Source organism: Phoxinus phoxinus (assembly GCF_949152265.1).
Source record: "Phoxinus phoxinus genome assembly, chromosome: 23".
NCBI lineage: Eukaryota > Metazoa > Chordata > Actinopteri > Cypriniformes > Leuciscidae > Phoxinus > Phoxinus phoxinus.
Window position 1 is genome coordinate 15,610,697 of NC_136898.1, and position 15,945 is coordinate 15,626,641.

The 15,945-nt window shown below is 36.8% G+C and overlaps 2 protein-coding genes and 1 long non-coding RNA gene across 13 annotated transcripts in view; 1 reads left to right on the forward strand and 2 right to left on the reverse strand.

Annotated features, from left to right (window-relative positions):
* Positions 1-955: 955 nt before the first annotated feature.
* Positions 956-3,819, reverse strand: tmem88a (transmembrane protein 88 a; the record flags this gene model as incomplete). Its single annotated transcript, XM_079599455.1, has 2 exons — positions 956-1,237; positions 3,442-3,819. 2 exons carry the CDS (start codon positions 3,817-3,819, stop codon positions 956-958), a joined length of 660 nt encoding a protein of 219 aa, XP_079455581.1.
* LOC306991524 lies at positions 1,052-10,105 on the forward strand. The gene is made up of 3 exons (XR_013796120.1): positions 1,052-1,279; positions 3,455-3,830; positions 8,461-10,105. It is a non-coding gene; the product is annotated as an uncharacterized lncRNA (long non-coding RNA).
* A 255-nt stretch (positions 10,106-10,360) lies between these two features.
* Positions 10,361-15,945, reverse strand: part of kdm6bb (lysine (K)-specific demethylase 6B, b) — a 34,466-nt gene continuing 28,881 nt past the window's right edge. For all 11 annotated transcript variants that reach the window (XM_079599425.1, XM_079599431.1, XM_079599424.1 and 8 more), the window contains 10 exons: positions 13,925-14,130; positions 13,461-13,567; positions 13,262-13,330; positions 12,980-13,128; positions 12,272-12,386; positions 11,976-12,163; positions 11,721-11,862; positions 11,508-11,634; positions 11,248-11,418; positions 10,361-10,484 (listed from right to left, as the gene is read on the reverse strand). In XM_079599425.1, the coding sequence (XP_079455551.1) occupies positions 10,461-10,484; positions 11,248-11,418; positions 11,508-11,634; positions 11,721-11,862; positions 11,976-12,163; positions 12,272-12,386; positions 12,980-13,128; positions 13,262-13,330; positions 13,461-13,567; positions 13,925-14,130 (1,298 nt within the window). In that variant the 3' untranslated portion in view covers positions 10,361-10,460. The remainder of the gene's footprint in view (positions 10,485-11,247; positions 11,419-11,507; positions 11,635-11,720; positions 11,863-11,975; positions 12,164-12,271; positions 12,387-12,979; positions 13,129-13,261; positions 13,331-13,460; positions 13,568-13,924; positions 14,131-15,945) is intronic.

Genomic DNA, 15,945 nt, shown 5'->3' on the forward strand with positions numbered 1-15,945 from the left:
TTTTTTTCTTTCCAGAAAATATAAAAAACATAATTAGTTTTGTCATTTTGTTCGTTGCCACAGAAATAATTTGTAGCTGCTTTACCTATTAAATAGCCTACACCTGCGTAAAAAATGTGTGTGTGTGTGTGTAATGAGAGACTGGCATATCAACATTTAAAATAGCTAAATAGCTAGCTACACATTGACACTTTTCGACATATTTGGTATGAAGAATATCAACTTTTGCCTTTAAACAGAAGACTTAATATAGCATAGGCTATGCTAGAATGAACAGATTACAGAAATCTTGTTCATCCGGAGGTAAAATTAATAGATCAGAACTGGGGGTTTAAGTATAGGCCTCAGGATCCTGTGAAAAAAGAAAGCACTTGGTATTTATTTGCATACTTATATGTGTTTTTGTATCAAGTGGTGTTTATTGTATTGTGTTTTATTATTTGATGTGGATATGTGTTGATGTGAGACAAACGCTGTGGGATGCCAGACCATTTTTTGGAAGAGATTCCAACAATAAAGTGAAAATGAATTGATTGAATTGAATGATACATTCATCGTTGGAATGTTTTATTGATTGTATTAGTAAGAGGTGTTTTTACAGTAGGCTAATAAAAAACATTTTTACAATAAGACTTCATAGTTTCTTGTTCATGTTAAATGTACGAAAATTCACTAAAATAGGCCTACAAAAATGCAAAAACATGTTACAAAGAAACAACATGTGTAAAAAAATAGTCCCACCTCTTTTCACCATTATATAGGTTGAGCCAGTTAAAAAAACTGAGCTGACTCTGACACTGAATAAATGCACAATTTGTAAAACATTTTTTGTGACAAATCTGCTGAGAACGTTGTATCGTCATCTGTTTGGTATTATTTGGGCTCTGTGTGTGATATTGCAATGGCTGTATTCACATTAAATTAACCAGGCTCTTCTTTAGGTTCTTCGGGCTGCTCAAACCCACACGCTTCCCTTTCCATCGCTCTCTCCTGCCCCCTGCTGGCCACAGCAGCCCCCCAGGCCTCGATGACCTGATGCAGGCAGGTTTTTGTAGACGGCCCGGCTGTAGGGGATGAAGCACAGGCCCAGCTGGAGGTGGCGGGCCATCCTGCAATAAGCGGCCAGAGCCAGAACCAGGAGCGGAGCCAGCAGCAGGAACCCCACCACCAGCAAAGCCACACAGCCTCCATCGTCCAAGAGATCGGAACAGTAGACGGAAGTACCGTGGCGTTGAACCTTTGGAACAAAACGGGGAGAGTTAGTTAGCAAGAAAGAGAGGTAGGCCAAAGTACTGTGCAAATTGCGCCTGTAATATATTGTCTGATCAGATAAGAGCATGAATACATTGACCTGCGATAATTAATAAAAAAAAACATTCATATGGTTGAGGCAGTGGGAGTTGACTGAGACAGCTCAGTTGGAGAGAGTTAACGTATCACTGATTCAGAGAAATGATAAGAGAGGATTATTGTGAGAGTTTATTACCCAGATGTTTTGTGTTAGTTGCACTGAAATGTGGGAAGTTTAGTCATCAGTGCTTGGATGACATTAGAGTAATCTAAGATGTTTTAATGTCCTTCGAGGGAAGAGAGTTGTGATTTGGCAACCCGTTTGGGGTGGAACTGCAGGATGTGAGGACAAGCAGTGTTGCCAGATCTCGCGAGACAAATAAGCAACCAGGCCTGTGAAAACAAGCCCAAAACAAGCGACTTTTTCTACGGAGCCCCCCTAGGTTTAGGGAAGAGAAAAATAAATAAACTGTGTGCAAACTGTGTGTGTAAAATCCGTCCGTGTGGACGGATTTTAAACTGTGGGTACAGATTGTCAATACAGTACAGTTTATTTATTTTTCTCCCCCCTGACCTTCAGGACAATGATCACAAGAGGGAGTTAAACTACCTTTTAACATTATTTAACATTAGAAAACTGCATTAGAAAACAATTGAAAAACATTAGAAAAATGTGCACAAACAAATAAATATCCTGAGTTCACAAATTCTTTATTTATTATTGCAGGGACTGCAGAAGATCCCATTTTTAAATAACTTTAACCCAAAAACAGGAGAAATTAATGATGATCGAGCTTAGTGTGCAGCAATAAAGTGGCTCCTGCTCTGATAAACAAATGACTTAGAAACGACTAAACTGGTTTAAAAACCATTCCAGTCAAAGCATTTGAACAGGTGAGGATGAGGCTTGAGTCTAAAACAATTTTCTTAAAACTCGTAACACTTCAGCCTCATATATATGAAGAATAACAGAATAACACCATTATCTTTCAAGTTGCTTCAGGTACCAAGGTGCAAATTAAACATATTTAACAACATAACAGTCTTTCTCCCAGTCTTTGTTATACCTCTTGCAGTATTTCGCCCACTTTGTCCCAGGCATTTGTTCCTCCAAAAACACTATCCTACAATCCAGTCAGTAAACATCAGTCGCAACTCGCGCGCATTCATTTAAACATCACTCACTCACTGACGTTTTCCTAACCAGAAAAAAAAAAAACAGATTGCCCTGCCCTGCCTCTGATTGGCTAGTACTCGTTGCCATCTGGGTCAGAGCCAATTAGAAGCAGGATGTGGGTGGAAAAAACTCTGCTGTCTGCTGTATGTGGAAAGGGGAGGGAACAGTCTAGACAAACTCCTACGTTTAAATAGTTTATATACTGTCTATTGTTTAAATAACATATAGAAAATATCTGCTTGACAACTTATTATGGAGCTGGGATCAAGCCCAAATAAGCAACTACACTTTAGAAACAAGCCCAAAAAAACGCGACCCGCGACTATCAATATTTGTAAGCGACTTTACAAAAAAACAAGCCCAAAGCCGCTTATAATAAGCGGACTTGGCAACACTGAGGACAAGTACAGAAAAAAAAAGATTAAAATGTAATTATGCACACAGTACCAAGTTCAAAAGTTCGGAGTAAGATTATTGTTCAAAGGAATTTTCATTTTTAAAAATAAACTGTTCTTTTGAAATTTTCTGTTTATCATTTTAAAATATGACAGTAAAAATGCACCACAGAGTGACTTTACTCAAGGATCATGTGACACTGAAGACTGAAGTAATGATGCTGAAAATTCAACTTTGACATCACAGGAATAAATTGTATTTTAAAATTATTAAAATTGAAAACACTTAAAATTGTGACAATATTTCACAATATGACTGTTCTACTTTATTTTTGACCAAATTAAAGCACCCTTGGTGAGCAGAAGAGACTTCTTTCTAAAACATTAAATAATCTAAACTCAAACTATTGAACGGTATAGTTTCTTTTGCTCAAATCGTACTCTTTTTTATTTTTATTGTACTAACAAGCACTGTTGAATCAAGTACAGTTAGACTAGGAATACATTATAAAAGCAAATAATGCATTTTGATTGGATGACTGAACATAATGTACAAACATAACAACGTAAAAAAATTACCGTTGAATGACAGAGGAAGCCAAAAACGACCATGATGAGCGTTGGCAAGAGGATGAGGCCGAAGATAAATGCAGCCAAACCTACGTTGAGCGCGGCGATGACCAGATTCTGTGCTGTGACCAGAACAGAACAGGCCCAACAGTCCAAAGAGCCCCTCAGCTCCAGAGGAGAGTCGATCACTGCACTGCCCTCTATTGAGTACGGAGGAGGAACCACTACACCTGAGCTGGACAGGTTTGCTGGAGTACTGGAGGAGATGGAACCGGTGTGATGGAGACGCGGGTGAGGATATTCGGGCTCCCCCCGATCCGTGGGGGACTGCAGAGAGACGGGTTTCTCCAAGGAACCATTACGGGAAAGACTCATCTTGCCGTTCATCGGTCTGTCAGGTATGATAGTCCAGTTTTTGTCTAGATAGATAGATATATATTAAGGGCTGTTGGTTAATAATGGTACAGTAATGGCTAAAATGGCCACACACAATGAAATAACTATTAAGGATATCAATATCAAATTATTTTTTTTGTAACATCTAGGCCTGGTTTCACAGACAGGGTTTAGATTAAGCCAGGATTAGGCCTTAGTTCAATTAGGGCATTTAAATAGCTTTTATAAACGTGCCCAAAAAAACATTACTAGTGTGAATGTTGCGACAAAACAATGGCTTGCTTTCAGTTAAAACAGTTTAAACAAGCATTTTTAGTCTTGTCTGTGGAACTGAGGGAATGTTGATTAACACACACACACACACACACACACACACACACACACACACACACACACACACACACACACACACAAATAAAATCATTTAAAAAAAGCAAAAATCTAGATTATAGTGAGACTTACACAATGAAAGTTAATGGGGCCATTTTTTGAGCGATTTAAAAGCAGTAATGTGAAGCTGGTAATTTTATGAAAGGAATTTAATTCTTCTGTTAAAACTTATTAGTTGAGCTGTAAAGCTTTAAATACATTTTACAGTCATTTTAGGGTTTATTGTGTTGCCATGAAGTTGTGAAACTGAATATAACTTTACACAGAGATGGTTAAATTGTGATTTTTTTAAATGCTAAAATCAATAATGTTAACACACATAGGCCTGGTTTCACAGAATGGGTTTAGGATTAGGAAAGCCAGGATTAGGCCTTAGTTCAATAGGACATTTAAGTAGCTTTTATAAACGTGCCCTAGAAAAAAACATGACTGGTGTGCATCTGGAGATATTTTAAGACCGAATTTTAAAAACGAATTTTTGTGGTTATCAGCATTAAACCACAATAGCTGTCAATCAAAAATATTCATTTAAAGGTAATTTTGTTGGTGGAAACCATTTAAAAAGTGTGGATTGTATTTCTCAAAAAAGTTCTGGTGAAATGTAGAGAAAGTAAATGGTGATAACTAATACTGAAGATCAGGAAATTAAGCCGCTGACCCCACCCTAATCTCCAGGATACCAAAAAATACAAAACAATAACTTTGGAGCGGGCTCATCAGGAAACCCCGAATGCTGACTAGATCACAAATCCCACAAAACAGAGCAACATCCTGAAAAGAAACAGTAAAGAGCCCTTAACAGCTTGTTACAGGTTCACAACGATCACTTAGGCAAGTGAGTTTCAGGAAAATATAAATGTTCCCTTGATTTATGCTTGTTGTTATCAAAAATAGGCTACACATTGAGTAGTAGCAGCATCGATGACGTTAGAGACAGATGTTGTTTATTTGGAGTGGGCCCAATTTTGAGTGAATACAAGTATGATATCACTCTGCCATTAATAGTTCAGATGTTATCGAGACCTTGATTTAAAAACCTTTCCCACACAATCACCTTTACATCACTTGTGTTTAAATCAAGTGACAATATTACCGAAAGACTACATTTATATTCTTTATATTTATTAATTCTGGAAACGGTATTAATCGAAGTGATGGTGGGAAGTTGTTTTAATATTTTATTTGATTATTTATTGATGTATTTTGTTTTAATAGTAAAATGTTTTATTTATATTTTATTTTTTAAAAGTGATTTTAGTGCAAGAATTTGTAAATTTGCCAAGATTAAATCACCACCACGACTATTCTTACGTTCTGATTCAGGCTTCCGAATATCAGGAAATTCCACTAAATATATCAAGGGGATTTTGACAGGACATAGATCGTCTTTAGGGAATTAAAGTCAATAGATATGCCAGGAAAAAAAGAACAGCATAAACTGAGCTAATCTATGAATTGCATTGTTTATCATTGGTGTATTGAAAACACTACCGTATTTAGATTGAGACAATTTGCTAAATGATTTAATGTAAATGTAAATATTTAAAATGGCTCCAAGATAGGTCTTAATGCATAATACTGAAAGACCTTTGTGTTCTATTTATCCAAAGCCTGAATGATACATTTGCATATTTAAATATGTACACAGAAATAAACATTTAAATCATATATATTAAAATATGTGCAAAAAAGTTCAAAACCAATACAAAGCCCAAAATCTAAAATATGCATACATATTTTTTTTTTTAAATCACGTACATTTAAAAATATGCTTAAAATTGATGAAACAGTTAAAAAAGTCCCAAATCTTCTATACTTACATTAGTGTAATAGAGTAGGTTGCCCGTCCCCTCAAAAACCACCTTTCCTCCTGTAGAAAAACTTCTCCTTTACTTTATGATTTTCTTTCCTCAACGAAACAGACAAATCCTTCAAAGACTGGCTGAGATGATTATATAGGTCTATAATATTTATTATACGTTATATTTATCTAGTTTTCATGCCCGCCTGTAGTATCTCCACTGGCTCTGTGTGAAACTGACCTCTGTGGAACGGTCACTCCTCTATTTCAGCCTTTTCTCTTCCTCCTTTCCTGCACTGCTCTTTCCTTCCTTTGACGAAGATGTCCTGCCTTAGTAACTCAGTTATATCTCTCCACTCCCACTTCTCTTTTTGGCCCCACACTGCACACTGGGGCATTTTGGGGTGATGGGTGGGGGCGTAGTCTTATCCAGGAGTTTTTTTTTTTTTTTGCCCAATGAGAAGATATATGACCTGGACTTATGTTACACACTCCACAAAAGAGTGTTGGTGTAGGATTTACTTTAAAACTTATTTCTCTCAGAAATTGTTAGCTATCTTTGTTTTATTTACAACTTCAAAAAATCAGTTTTTTTTTTAACAGCGCATGCCATGACAGTCTGTGCTTTTTTCTGATGCAAAAGCAAATGCATTTTATTTGTGCTTTGAAGACCACTGGAAAGATCTTTAGAAGCACGTCATCCTACAAAACTGACACATTTTATAATTTAACAGTTACCTAAAGCACACATGTCTGCATTTTCTTAATGCAATAATTGGTATTGTGAGTAAATGGACAGCTTGAGTGAATGAAGCTGTTCACTTTCAAAGGCAAAAAAACTCCTGGTTCTTACATAACAACCTTTGTATTTTCATCACACTCTTAGAAAAGAATCAGACACTCAAGCATCTCAAGCACAATGAAAGGACTCCTGATGTCCTGAAGAAAATATTTAACACGATTAAGGGGCATATACATGTTTTTTTTTTAAATATGAAAGAGATCGAGGAAACTCCAGTGGCACAGAAAGAGATTAAGAAAGCTATTTCCCTTGATGAGTTAAAGTATAAAACAAATATGAAATAAAAGCTAGTAAAGTACACTTATGTCTATACCACTGAGGGCTCTCTAAAACAGTTGGCCCTTTGTATGACGTTTCCCACTTCACCTCGAGTTCAGCTGCAGCTCCAGCGAGGGGAGTTCATGTCTGTTCAATATCTCTCAGGACGTGTCAGAGCTGTCAGGACACAGGGCTACGGGAGGATGTTTTCTGGAGATTTCAGCGGCGGGCATGTAGATTGGCTTTGTTTTTGAGATATTGGAGGGTTTTTTCTTCAGGGCCCAAATCAAGTGCCGATCAAATTTGTTTAGAGTACAAAAATAACATAATGTAAATGCAGCTTTGCAGAAAATGTTTCAATGTTATAATCAGGAAGTATTCTGTTATCACAATAATTCATATATGACTAATATAATATCATCATAGAACATTGTTTTGGTTCTGCGGATGAATATGGTTATTCTACTGCTCATAAAACACTACTAGGCTTAAGAGATATAACCAGTTTGAAAAGGATCTCCAGCACAGTGCTACAACCATAAGGAAATGACCCTTCACAATAATACTTTACAATCCCTAACTCTGTTAGAGAGCTACTTATGGCAATCTGTTCAATAAAAATATCGTACTCGCTGCCATCTCCGCGTCACTTTTACAATATTTCAAAATCCTCAGTTCTCACCATCTCCGAAAAGCCAAGCCAATGTTGATTCTCGTTTTATTACGAGGTGTGTTTCGTTTCTTTTTTGCGGCTGATCTTATAGCATATGCATTTGTAGCAGTTTCCCTTTCAGACGCGAAATTTATGGGAGGAGAGTATTTAAATGAATCATGCAAGGTGATTTACTAAGGTTTGCGCTAGTCAATTTACTGGTATTTGCGCCATTATTTAACATTATTTAGTTAAAAAACTAACCTATGCCGGAGCAACTCTTCTCCATTTACGGATATGACGAGACACGCACATGTATGTACGCAATTTCCCGTGAAAAACAATCTCTGCTAGATCTAAAATATAAACACTTAAATAGACTTACCAGAGCGAATCAGGTTAAGACAAAAACAAGTTTTGGAAGAAGGATTGATGATGAATTTACTAATTATTTAAATGTCATTATGTTGTTAGCAAACAAGCATTCAGTTTAGCAGAAGAATAAAATACAATATTAAACTATTACATTGTTATTCGCATTCAACATTGTTTTGTTCCCAGCTGTTTGACTTTATCAGAAAAGACCAGCAAAACGTTTTCAGGTCACGACCCACCAGCTGTGATAGAGTGAACTGGATAAGATATTGAGTTCATAGGGGTGAAAACAGGATGATGACTTTATCTGTAAGTAAATAAACTATTTACGATTGTTTATTTGTTTATTCACAGCAGTGGATTATCAGGAGAGAGAGATAAAAGGGGTGCTGGGGAAATATACGAGTTAAGTGTGGAGAGACGATGGAAAACGAGATATATCCTGCGAGTCATAAAAGAGGAAAACCTGTCTTCCTGTCCTTGGAGCCAGGATTTCCGCAGTAAAGTCCGCTGAGAGCGCTGAGGTGTCGCAGAAACATTACTCCTGTCCCATGACCTCTGCAGGCCTCCACTTCCACTCCGCAGACAGACAGGAGACTGTGAATCTGTAACCTTCCTCTAATACACTTCCACACACAATCCAGAAATAAACCACACGTAAACAGATGGGAATTTATCAGAATGTTTATTTTTTTTTATAGTTATCATTATATCAGGTATAACACACAAAAATCACAATATGTTTTAGACAAGTCTGGCTCAGATCCTTAATGTTTTTTCTTTTATTTAATTTGTATACAGTAAAACAAACAAAAATGGCAATGAACCTGAAAACAAACTCTGAGAGGTATCGATGGAACGCAATTCTGAAAACTCTCAAAAATCTGAAATTCGTCAATAATGATACGAATCAGAAAGCTCATTATAATCATATAACAGCTAGGATGACTGGAATCATACACGTGTCACAATATCCTGTACCTCATGTAAAGCAAACATATTTAATGTGTTAAATATACAGTACAAAGACATTCAGTTCATAAAAGTGTACTGACTCTGTTCTAAGCACCAACTTGTGAGATTAAATTCATGTTTTCAAACCTACAGATCATTTATACAGACAGAGAGACCCGGGAGGGGGAGGGGGGATCAGCACCATTTTGAATCAGACGTTCCCCCGTAAGCCTCACCACATCAGCACAACGGAAAGATTTACAAAATACGCATGAAGCATCACAAACAATCAATAAATACAAAAGGAAAAGTCAAGTAAATAAATAAAAAAAACAAGAGTAATTCAATTATGATTCAAAAATTCTACTTTTTCAGAAAATCAAATAAAAGGATTAAATCAATCGGATTGAGAAATGCATCAAAAGCTATAAGTTTGCAGGAATGATTTTTTTTTTTTTTCCGAGTTGTACAAGAAAAGATTCACTTAACACACATAAGGTTTTCCCAGACAAATGCAATCAAATACGTTTTAGATTAAACCCGTATTTTTTTTATTTTTTTTGTGGAAAAACTGTTATTTTAATGCTTTTAAGAAAATGTCATTATTTACTTAATCAAATACCATGAAAATCACCTTTTGTCTAAATGCATATCACAAGGCCCAAATGGTGTTAATCTAGACTGTTAAAAAAGTTGTTGTTTTTTTTTCTTTCTGAAAACCTTTGACAACTTAAAAAAAATAGCACCCAGTAAAATATGGAAATACCATTTACAAAGGTCAGACTTGTAGTAAATATGACACGACCAAAATAACAGAAATAAAAATAAAAATGTAATGCCACTGCAATGGTCATCAGCTCCAAAAGAAATGAATCCCATGCTGTTATATATGTTGTATCAAAGCACCACTCAGATAAACCAGACATAGAATAACTGGACTGGTGAAATCGTCTTCCATTTGCATAAAAAAATTAAACTACATCAGTACCTGAATTAATGCACATGTTCGGCAAGTCGACAATTGTATCTTTTTTTATATATAAAAGGAATCACAGCAGTTGTCCATTTTGGATGGGTGACCTGATAGCCAAGTTACAAGTTATTGTTAGAGTCCAATGATGTAGCACCACCCTGGTCATTCTATAATCAGGAACATGAGAACTATCAGATGTCCCGTCAGTGGCTGGCTGAGGGGAAGACGACTGAGCTGGAGAGACATCTGCTGATAGTATTGTAAACAATGTGAAGAAAACAGCGATTTGATTGGCTGCTCTGTAAGTCTGCAGTAGTGGTTTTGGTAAAAAAAAAAAAAAAAAAAATGAATGAAAAGGTTTGTGCCGCTGACTTGGGGCAGGAAGGTGGGAGATTTGGTTATGGCTGTGTAGTTTCAGACATCAAGTTCACCTACAGCACGGAACTGGAGCCTGGGAAGAGAAAACTTAGCGTTAGAAATGTTTGTGAAATTTTAATTCAGGTGTAAAATGTACATGGTATTATAGTGGTCAGTGACAATGCTGATATCTAGAGAGCAGTCGTTGATGGATTATTTAATTTTAAACATGTCAGGTTCACATTTCACAAACATTATAAATTAATTATATTTTGCATAAACAATTTTTATCATTTTTTATTTTAGCATGTCCAGGTCACATTTGCACCAGGTGGTCACACCCAAAAATTATAAATTATATTTTTAATTATGAAAATGATATCAAATAAAATAATATATAATGATATATTTTTATTATTATTAACATGTCTATGTCCATTTAAAAAACAACAACATTGTAAATATAATTTGAGTAGTGAAAATGAAGCCTATTTTAAAAATAAATGAATGATTAAAAATATCATTGCATGTTGACACCTTATTTAAAATGTCCAGGTCATACAATATGTTACAAAAATATTATAAATAATTCTACATTCTATTTAGCACAATGAAAATGAAGCCTATTTAAAAATAAATTTTTTTGACTTTATTGTATTGTATTATAAACAAGTCCAAGTCACATTTTTTTATAAATTAATATCCATGTTTGCGTACATATTTTTGGTTGTTTTATTATTTCACAAAAATATTAGAAATTCTATTGTTCATTATGAAAAAGCCTTTAAAAAAATACAAATAAAATATGATTTTATATTACACATGTGTATTATTGTGTCTGACAGTGTTTGTCTCACCAGGGTGAAGTTATCATACGTGTTCATCAGCTCATCGACCCGGTACTGCTCCAGCACCACCACCCCGCTCAGACTGGGGCTCCTCTCCCGGGCACAGTCCTCACAGTGAACCACATACGACTTCCTACTGCTGTTCTCACTGGTCACAAACAGCAGGTTAAACACCTCCACCTGTGCACACATGCATACAGACACATTAAGAAAATGCAATGTGTCATGACAGGATATTATTTGCCGTCATTGTGTCTTGTGGTCCTCACATCACACTCGTTGCAGTAATACGCTGGCTCATCCTTCACTCTGCTCTGATAGGAGATCTTCTTCCCTGTAGACACCAGCTGGTCCCTCAAAATCTGAATGTTTTTGATGGACTGGAGGAGACAATGTCTAAAAGAGAAGACAAGGAGGAGGTGGAACTATAAAATCTTTTAAAGTAGGTCTCACTGATTTAAAAATGTCAACACCGCACTCACTTGATCATCTTGAATGTGTTTGGGTCTGAGACCTTGATTGTGCGGGCAACGTTCCAGGACACGTGAATCATAGGGACGATCGATTTGACTTTCTTGATCACGTTCCACTCAAAGCGCTCAAGAGCCAGCTGGTATTGATAGGCTGGGAAGACAAAGGGCATATAATGAAAACGAAGTCCTGCTATATGAAGCATGTGTCAAATGTATGTACAGTAAATGATTAACAAATGTCTTTAGCGCCTCCTACTGACTCACCATTTAAAGGGCCCACGTTCCAGGCGATGTTGTTGCACCAGCCCACGGCCTGGACCCAATGCACAGTGCCAGCATTGATCCACACAAGGTCACCTGGTCTCTGAATGAAGCGGTACACTGGGATGTTTGAACGGTACAGGTCCTCCAGAACCGGCCACCATGAGCCTGTCAGATAGTCCACGCCATGCCTAACACACAGAAGAGACATAGCTTTATATTTCGATATATTTGTCATCTAAAATGTCATACTAAGCCATAAAATATCTGAAATAATGCCTGTGTGATCCAAAACTTACTTTTCACAGAAGTCACTGATGGCTTTCCAGTAGTGTTCATGAACAGCAAACCACTCGCAGTCTCCAGGGCCAATATTGATGTTCACTGAAGAGAAGTTATTATTCTCCTGATGTCCTATAGAGAGAAATCAGAATTTCATTTTTTTAAAAGGGTTGTGCTGTTTTATTTTATACTATACTATACTAGTCCAGGCCACATTTCACAAAATATTACATTATGACTTTTATGATTTAATAATAATAAGTCATATTTATGCATAATAATGAAAAATCACTGCACTCTACTGATAATGAACATGACGTTTATAAAAAAAAAAAAAGATATTTATCTATGATACTATTGTGTGTGTTTAGGAGAGTGAGAGACGGTTTGGCGAGACCAAACTTCTGAAAAACAGTAAAACTTCAACAACTTGACAAGGAAAACAACCTGATAAATACATTAGATACACAAACCTGTATGAATTTCTTACAGATCTTACAAAAGTAGATATTTTGAAGAATATGGGTAGCCAAACAGTTGATGGTCCCCATTGACTTGCATAGTATAAGGAAAAGAAATTCAATGGAAGTCAATGGGGTCCCATCAACTGTTTGGTTACCAACATTATTTTTGGGTGAACTATCCCTTTAATAATGTCCTTTTTCTAAACAAGTTAGGGAGGGTTAGAGAAGTCTCATGAACACATCATGTGTGTGTACACTGACCTGGTGTGCGGCTGCCAGGGACCTTCATATAAAGCTGGACTGTGTTCATACCCAGTATAGTGTGGCCAACGTGACTCAGCATGTTGGTGCTGGACGACACTCGCATGAACGCAGGCAACTTCAACAGCTCCTGCAGCTGCGGCTTCCACCTGAAAACAAGTACCCACAATCCTTTACTCGCACCAATGCAAGTAATAATGACACTCATAATATCTGTCCAACATTATTTAATGGACGATTGTCAACAAGTGTACCAGTGATACCAAAGTGAACTTCTCTCACCGTTTTGGGTCCGATAGATCAATGTTGGTCCCAAATTTGATGATTTTTCCAACGGCCTTCTGCTCTGGGCTATTAAAAAATAATATTTTAAGAGACAGTGGATCATAAAAGTAAATAAATAAATACAATTCCATCTGGGCCTGGTAATAGCAATCTATGCATTGCTGAGTGACAGTTTAACCATAGTTGAACCTTTTACCTGGCTGTGGTGATAGAAGACCCAGTGTTGACTTGTAAGTTGGATTTTGTCACATTTTTGTTCTCCGATTTATCTTCCTCATCCTCATCTTCACTGTCTTTCTCTTCCTAAAATAAAAAAAGAATGTTACTTTCATCTTAAAAATGTGTTGGTTTTGAGTGGGGGTGTGTGCCTGTGTCATTATAGCGATTGTGGCTGTGGGTACCTAATACCTCCAGGCGATTGCCTGGCCATTCAGCATCATCAAACTGCAATACCCTTCCTCTAAGGGGAGGAGAAGGGACACTACACGTAATCATTAGTCATTTCATAGAATATGACTTTTCGGGGTGAGGCACACCGTATTGCCGTCACGGTGTTTTCCCGTCTAGACTTTCTCACACTTAGGAGATGCGACTCCAGTTAAGTGTGAGATAACGCTGTTTTCTGATATCGCTGAGGCGGTCTTGTGTAACTGTGCCTACCTGTAAGCTCTCCTGGAAACTGGATGCTTGGTACTGTGCATATTTAGCAATGGTTGTGTGAGATCTGCTACTTTCACAGGGCCAGGTCTGAGCGGATCCCGAATGGTTCCAGTTCTCGTCCGCCGGCTGCTGCACCTGAGTCCTCACCTCCACTGCATGCTCGGAGTTGGCCTCCACCAGGGATTTGGTGGAGAACAGACCCAGGTCTACCAGAAAGACAAGAAAGTCATGGTCAGAAAAATTCTATAAGATTCCTATTCGAATTTTATCATGAATTGGATGTTTTTTTGTTATCGCATGCAAAAAATATTAGCAATATTGTGATTTTGTAATTATGTAATATTGTAATTATGATTTCCAATATGATAAAACATCTCTAGATTATTCCAATACAACAATTTGGTCCCGATAAAAAAAAAGAATGTCGTTTTTTTATCAATTTAATGCGCTCTTGCTGAATGAAAGTATTAAAGGCACGGTATGTAAGTTTTGCCACTAGAGGTTGCTTATTCAAAACAAAGGCGTAGCTTGATGACACCGTGAATGAGCGTGGAATCATGGCAGTTGTCATCTTCACCTCAACAGCCGATGGAAAGCAATCTGATGGGACTCAGGCAGAAATCATGTTCATGGATGAGCTAATGTATTAAAGTTTTATTAACATTACTGTGGTATGAAGCACGAGTGGGCCGAGAGCCGTAAGAGTGGAACGAGGTCACTGGAGCGAATGCTAATGAGAGACAGATACCTGCGCGACACACTGGTCTCGAGTCGCATTGAGAGCAGTGGAGCTTCAGTCATACAAGTCATGCGAATGTGGGGTAATGCAGTGCTGTTTTACTTGGTCAGAACAATCATACTAAAATACATTTGAGTGTGTTGAAAGTTAAGTTATAATGTTACTAGGTGGCTGCTGATGGCGATATTAGAATATATTAATAAAGCTGGATGACTTGAGTTGCTAAATGGCATGTAATTCATTTTAAAATATATTGTATGATTGAGAAAATGCTCTATTACTACAAATAATGATCGTTCTACGCTATGTTAGCCACTTGACAAAATAGTGTTGTCTCTGAGAAATGGTACAAACATGGTACTCGCGGTAAATCAAGAAAACGACATGTTGTTGAGCTATATAACAATGATTCGTTTTCTGTCGCTAAATGTATCCAAACAGTTGCTCACCTGTCTAATAAAAAACATGATATGTTATAGCCAGGGCCGGATTAAGAGTTCAGAGGCCCCTGGGCACAATGACTTGTATGCCCCCCCTTATTTTTTCAGCTAGTATGTGTATTTAACAGCATTGAAGAAAGTAATTAAATAATATGAAATTAAAACACAACAAAGACTTTACTGTATAAATTGTACATCGATTCTTATTATAGCTACTATTAAAGTTCTCAGTCAAGAGTGAGGGATTTGCTCTTTGTATTTTGTTGTTTTATTAACAGGGATAGTTCTCCAAAATATTTTAATTGTCATCATTTAGCCTACTCTCTCAAGCCGTTTCAAACCCGAATAAGTCTCCCTCTTCTGTTGAAAATAAAAGTTATTTGGAAGAATGTGGGTAACCAAACAGTTGATGTACCCCAGAGACTTCCATAATACCATCCTACAATGGTAGTCAATGGGGACCAGCAACCGCCCGTTTAGCCACACTCCTCAAAATATCTTATTTTGTGTTCAGCACAAGAAATAAATTAATACATGTATGGAACAACATTAGAGTGAGTGAGTAAATAATGACATCATTTTTATTTTTGGGTAACTATCCCTTTAAGAACAAGCGGCTGCATGTTTACTATTAGGGCTACTGTCTCTTTAAGATCTGCCCGCGACGAGTCTAATATACACACATTTGACAATCAGATTTTTTTCTTATTTTTTTTCTACTATTCTTTCACTTTAGACATAACCAACTTTGTTTATGTAAACCTTGTGTGTATTTGACAGTATTAGAGCAATAAGACTCGAAAGATAACTGTCCAGTAACCAGACGCTGTTAGACAGGCTTT